The sequence below is a fragment of the Ailuropoda melanoleuca genome, chromosome 12 (assembly GCF_002007445.2).
Source record: "Ailuropoda melanoleuca isolate Jingjing chromosome 12, ASM200744v2, whole genome shotgun sequence".
NCBI classification, from domain to species: Eukaryota; Metazoa; Chordata; class Mammalia; order Carnivora; family Ursidae; genus Ailuropoda; species Ailuropoda melanoleuca.
In genome coordinates this window covers 27,574,073-27,580,603 of record NC_048229.1, presented here as the reverse complement: position 1 = coordinate 27,580,603, position 6,531 = coordinate 27,574,073, and the positions used below count along the sequence as shown (strand labels likewise).

The following is a 6,531-nucleotide window of genomic DNA, read 5'->3' as shown; positions in this document are numbered from 1 at the left end:
CACGTTGGGGATAGAGATTATTTTTTTAATTAAATTTTAAAAAATAATAAAGTACAATTCTTGACACAATATAGAGGAGAAACCTGTGTTTTCTTCCCATGTGGCAATCTGTGTTTTCACTGCAAATAGGCACAAGAACGCACTTCTCACGTACAGGTGATATTGTTTATTCCTTCCTCTGTTTGCTGCTTACATTGTTGGTACCTTGTGAAAATTCATCTTGCTGCACATTTATGAAGTATGCAGTTTTTTGTAGAGTATGCTTTTAAAAGTTTACTTAAAAATTAAACAAGACTAAAGGCATTTTTGTCCCCTGGCAATGAATACAGAGCTCTAAACGCATCCCACCTTGACACTCCATAGAGGCTCAAAGTCTCCCTTGAACCAGAAGATGCCTCTCGTGTGTGGAGCGATTCCGCACAGCATCTATTTCCTGTTAAGCTAATTCAGCACTAGGGATGTTTTTGTCAGCAGTTTGGAAGCTTGAGGCTGGTGGATCTTGACCACTCTCCTTCTCCAAGCTGTGTCGGATCCCATATCCAAAGTATATGGCAAATCCTAGTAGAGAAATGAGACAAATGATGGAAAAGTAGGCATTCCCCCCACCTAGAAGTGCCCAACGGGCCTTCTACTGTGGCCTCTGAGACAGTTTTGGGGAAAGGTAGTAGGAAGAGGGCTGAGTTGTAGCCCTTGAGAAGCCTCTTTTCCCCAGAAAGCCACTTACCAATCAGCATCCAGATGCCAAATCGGGCCCAGGTCCCAGGGGTCATCTGCATCATCAAGTAAACATTCACAAAGATGCTGAGCAGTGGGAGCACAGGCAAAGCAGGGACCTGCAGGCAAAGTCAGCTCATCCCTCAACACAGCACGGATGTCTGAAAGGGAGATCCCCACGCCACCTGGGTCCAGTCCTACGCGGCACCTTCAGGGCCTACTCATATCCCACTGGGCGTTCCCGAAGGAGTGGGTGTTGGTCAATGGAGGTAATCAAGTACTGAGTATGGGTCAGGGAACAGTTCATTGTTTTAGCAACGGACCACTTTCTTCCCTGACCCAGTCAAGAGTGGGAGACTTCAAAGCAGACAGAGTTCATTCGCTCAAGGTGCATCGTCTGGGGACACACGGTCAGTCACCTACCTTGAAGTGAAGAGGAGCGGGGTTCTGGGGCTGCCTCCAGATGACAAACGTGAGCCCAGTAATGAGCAGCAACAGCAGCACAGCCCCTGTGGTGTACGCCGGGTCCCCAAACAGCACAGGCCTGGGCCACTGGGCCAGCAGCAGGCCCAGGATGGTCAGCAGGAGAGCTGCACAGGGCAAGGTGCAGGAGAACAGGTCCAACTCCAGAAGCCAAACATGTCAAGACCTTGGGTCACACCCCACCCCAAAACTGCCCCCATCAAGAAGGGCCACCATCTCGCTGAGACTCCTCCTTGGCTCCCAAAGACACAAACTCCCACCCCCTCCCGCCGCAGACAGAAACCCCACCGCTCACCCAGCAGTAAGGCACATGCATAGACAATGCGGCCAGATTTCAGAGTCGGGGTGGTGTTGACTGGGTTACACAGACTCGCCAGAGCCTGTGGGGGTCCGGCTTCAGGTCCAGATTCCGAAGAACCTGCTTGAGGGGCAGGCTTGATCTCAGCTATTTCCACCTCTGTTTTCTCGTTCTCGCTGGAATTCTCGTCTGGCTGGTACCTGAATGAGAAGTATCAAGGCAATATGAACACCAGCCCCCACTCATCCAACATCAGGCAGCCTGATCCACCTTTCCCACCCTGGGTGCCGCAGTACACGGAGGCAGCATGGAGCAGAAGAGGATTAGCTCCTCACCAACCCCCATGAGTCCAAGAACCCCCAGTCAAGACGCAGTGGAGTCTCACCTGAGGACAAGAACGGAAAAGACCACCAGGGAGTAAGCAAGCAGGGTCCCAATGGACATGAGGTCCACAAGATCACTGAGCTCAAAGAGGAATGCCATGAATGCTAGAATGAGGCACAAACGAGATGGGGGAAGGGATGAGGAACCACTGGAAATATCCAAGGTAAGGAAACCGATGGAAGGAGTGGGTTTTGTTTCCTCACCTGCAAAAATTCCAGACACCATGGTAGCCATGATGGGGGTGTGTGTGCGGGGATGAATCCGGGCGAGTCCCCGGAAAAGGAGCCCATCGTCCGCCATTGCATAGATCACTCGAGGCATGGGGAACATGGTACCCAGGAGGCTGGAGGAGAAAACGGGAGTGTACGTGAGCTCGTGGAGGAGCAGAACAGACCCCAGCCGGCATGGGGCCAGGTGTCTCTCCCTCTCATCTCTCAACCCCAAGGGCTGGGATACCTGAGAATCTCCCAGACAGGGAGAAGGCAGACACTGACCTGGATGAAAGAGCACAGAGGGTTCCAGCAGCCACGGTGTATCTGGCAGGGGCCCATCCCACATGGAGAAACGCCTGTGGCAAGGGGCTGCCGGGATGAATCTGGTAGTAGGGCATCATGAGGGTGAGTGCCGCCGAGACACCAAAATACGCCAAAAAGCAGATGAAGAGAGAGATGATGATGCTTAAGGGGATGGAACGCTGAGGATTATGGGCTTCATCCCCTGCAGGATAGGCAGACGTTGTGGGTCAGGAAAATATGGGGGTGAAGGCACAAAATCCTCTTCCCTCTTCCACCTTGAGATGCAGGCTACCCCCCTACCAACCCTCTGCCCGAGGGCAGCCCAACTGTGCCCACACCCTTGACGGGGCAGAATAATCGTGTCACCTGTCGTGGCAATACAATCGAAACCAATGAATGCGTAGAAACACGTCGCTGCTCCATGGAGAATCCCCTCAAAGCCAAAAGGCATAAACCCTCCAGAGCCCAGAGGGCCCAAGCTGTGGTGAGAAGGAACAAGGGAGGACACAGGGACGTGTTCAGCCATCTCTACTGACCGCTCAGTTGATACCATAAGTCCTCCCTCACCATCTGGATCCACCAGCCCACCATACTCCTCTTTATTCCCCACCGTGTTCCCAGCTGTACTCCCCACACACTCTACCATGGCCAGGGGTGCCCGCCTAACCTAGAAGTGTCATTGGATGCAGACATGGCCAGTCTGTAGTCCTGTTCAGTGAGCTGCCAGTGGTGCAGATCTCCCTTCATGAAGCCAGACAGGATGACGAAGCTAAGAACCAAAAGGTTCACGCCCGTGAACACCTTGGTAACCAGGGCCGACTCACTAGCTCCCAGGACCAGGAGTCCTGCGGGAAAGATGGAATATGAAATATCCAAAATAACTAAACCCATACAGACGGAAAGCGGACCGGTGGTCACCAGGGGCTGGAGGGACAGGGGATGGGCAGTGCCTGCTTAGTAGGCAAGAGGGTTCCTTCTTGGGGGTACTGGTGCTTTTGGGGTTTGGAACGACATGGGGGTGCTCAACACTGTGCCCTCGAAGATGGTTAATTTCTTATCGTGGTAACCAGCCTGTGATACACACGTGACGTACACCTTGAACTTGCACAATGTTGTAGGTCAATTAAATCTCAGTAAAGCTGGGAATAAAATGAAGTGGCTGATTTGATGTGAATTTCACCTCAATTAAAAAAACCTTTGGTCTCAGTACGAAGGAAGAAATCTGTCAGTCTAAGGAAATGATGCTCAGCTAGGGGTGATTTTGTTCCCCAAGGGTATTTGGCAATGTCTGGAGACATTCTGACTGCCACGATGGCGGGTGGGTGCCACCGGCATCTAGGGAGTGGCAGAGGCCGGGGACGCTACTCAGCATCCAACAATGATTGAAACACACCCACACGCATACGCACACACGTAATGCACAGGACAGCCCTCCACACCAAGGACACTGATCCAGCCCAAAATGTCAGTAACGCCCAGGGACAGAAGCAGAGGTCTAAGACTTGCTTTCCTGTCTCTCATCTCAGACCCTCCCTTCCAGCGCCGCCCACCGTTCCGCGCATGGCTCCCCCTCCACCCCCACCCCCGCTATTCCCACGCTAGACGATGCCTCACCAGTGAGCAGCAGCACCAGGCCCAGCGCGAAGAAGTCCAGGTGCGTGGCCAGCACGTGGGGGACCTGCAGAGAGAAACCTCCCTTCAGGAGCAGAGACACCTGGTTCCCAATCAAGTCGTCGAAGGCGGAGCTCCAGGCCCTGGCCACGCTAGCGGCACCTGCGGGGGTAGAAGGAGGAATGTTCGCCGGCAAACATAAACTGAACTCCTGCGCCACGGGATATCTTTTTGGGGGGATGGAGGAAAGAAACCAGACAAAATGCCTAATCTCTTAGAGTTTCCTTTAGTGGGGTGGGGAGAGCAGACACATGATTCACAAAATAGGTTAACTATTTAATATGGTTAGAAAGAGGTCGAGGTTATGTCAGGCAAGAAAAGAGGGAAGCTGGGAGGGAGAGGGGGATTTGCCTTCCCAAACTTGTCTCGCTCGCTCCCACCGGAGCTCTGCCTCCCCACGTCCTACAGTCCCCATTCCTGTTGTTCCAGGAAAGCAGGACAGAGTTGAGTAGAATGAAGTTTTGGGGTTTTCCTGCGCTACAACCCACCTCCCCCCACAAGGCGGATAACAAAGTGCTCACGACAGAGAGGAAAGCCCCAAGGCCATGCCTCTTTTCCTGACCTTGAGTCCCTCGCTCCCCCCACCTTCCCTCGCCATCTCACCAATGACATAGGACAGTATGAGGTTCCAGCCTGTGACGAAAGCACACAATTGTCCCACGGTGACGTAGCTGTAGAGATACGCAGAACCGGAGCCCGGCACGCGGGCCCCAAACTCCGCATAGCAGAGCCCAGACAGCACAGAAGACAGGGCGGCCACCAGGAAGCAGACGATGATGGCCGGCCCTGCTTTGTCCTTGGCCACCTCGCCCGCCAGGATGTACACGCCCGCTCCCAGGGTGCTGCCCACACCCAAGGCCACCAGATCCAGGGTGCTCAGGCACCGGGCCAAGTGACTCTTGACCCCCTCTCTCGGCCCCAGGGGCCGCCGGCGCACCAGCTTCCGGCCAAACTGGCAAACAGGCTGACACAGCATCCTCAGTGGAGTGGAGGAGTGGAGGAGGAGGCCAAGATCTGCAGAGAAAACAAGAGAATGCCTTCAGGAACGTCCATCCCCCGTGGCCCTGGGAGTCGTCGGACAGAAGACCGAACCCGCAAAGCATGGTGACAGGACAACCTGGGCCAGTCACCTGTCTCTGCACCTCCGTTTCCTGTTTTCTTAAACGTAAGCATGACTTTTAGGACGTCTCGAAGTTACTGGGAGGGTCACTTGAAAAGAAGCAAGCAAAAGCTTGCGGGACGGGAAAGTCATCCCTATTAGCTGAGGAGACAAGAGCCTGACCCCGGGAGCCAGACCATCCAGGTTCTCACATCAGCCATCTGATCTCGCACGAGCTACCTCCCCTCCATAAAACAGGGAAAGATCATCATTATTGTCACTGCTCCCTCCCTCCCTTGTTACACGGGAAGCGACGCCTGCTTTGCAGGGCTTGGCGATCCGAGAGCTACACTCCACACGTTTCTACACCAAGGATCCTGCAACCCAACAGCTCTGCCTCACCCACCTGCTGAGCAAAATGGAATTGGAATTTTGAGCTGGGGCAGAATGAGACGGAATTTGCAGGGAGAGACAGACTAGCCTGGGTCGGGCAGAGCAGGAGACCTGAGTGACCTCCCAGTCGCCTGGAGGGAGGGAGGACTAACCTTGTCTCCGAGGCAGGAGAGACAGGCCTGCCGCTTGCTCCTTTGGGGCACGGAAGGTCTCCTCACTGCTCTGCTCTGCGGGGCAAGGCTGAGCCAGTCAACACCAGTTATGTCGGGGGCTTCTGCCCACGATAATCCAAAGTACAAGTTCGGAGTTTTGGTGAAGAGCAGGGATTCACGAGCCAGGAACCAGATTCAAAGAATCTCAGCACCACGGTAACCAGTGTGCCACTGCGTGGCCGTCTACTTCTTCCTTCCCTAACGCTGCACATGCACCCTCTTGCACCGTTATGAGGAGCCTAAGAGGGTCCAGCTGCTGTGGGTAAGGTGTGGGTGTTCCAACCATTGAAAGCGGAACTACCATATGACCCAGCAACTCCACTTCCAGGGATATATAGCCAAAAGAATGGAAAGGAGGGTCTCAAAGAGCTCTGAGTACATCCCTCTTCATAGCATTATTCACAACAGCCAAAAGGTGGGAGCATCCCAGACACCCACCCACCAGCAAGGGATAAACCACGTGGTGTATACATACAAAGAATTTTTTTACTTTTTTTTTTTTTTTAATGTAAGCTCTACGCCCAATATGGGGCTTGAACTCACAACCCTGAGCTCAAGAGCTAGCTGCATGCTGTCCCGACGGAGCCAGCTGGGCGCCCCCAACAGAATATTACTCAGCCTTTAAAAGACAGGAAATTCTGATGCATGCTACAAAATGGATGAATCTTGGGACACCCAGGTGGCTCAGTCGGTGAAGTGTTTGCCTTCAGCTCAGGTTATGGTCCCAGGGTCCTGGGATCGAGTCCTGCATCGGGATCCTTG

The 6,531-nt window shown here is 53.5% G+C and overlaps 1 protein-coding gene across 1 annotated transcript; it reads right to left on the bottom strand.

Annotated features, from left to right (window-relative positions):
- Positions 1–317: 317 nt before the first annotated feature.
- Positions 318–5,041, bottom strand: LOC100477367 (cationic amino acid transporter 3). Its single transcript, XM_002930455.4, has 11 exons — positions 4,669–5,041; positions 4,009–4,167; positions 3,062–3,239; positions 2,761–2,873; positions 2,374–2,596; positions 2,083–2,222; positions 1,881–1,983; positions 1,493–1,695; positions 1,138–1,304; positions 725–833; positions 318–558 (listed from the first exon to the last, which is right to left on the bottom strand). Exons 1-11 carry the CDS (start codon positions 5,039–5,041, stop codon positions 437–439), a joined length of 1,890 nt encoding a protein of 629 aa, XP_002930501.2. The 3' UTR covers positions 318–436.
- Positions 5,042–6,531: the final 1,490 nt, after the last annotated feature.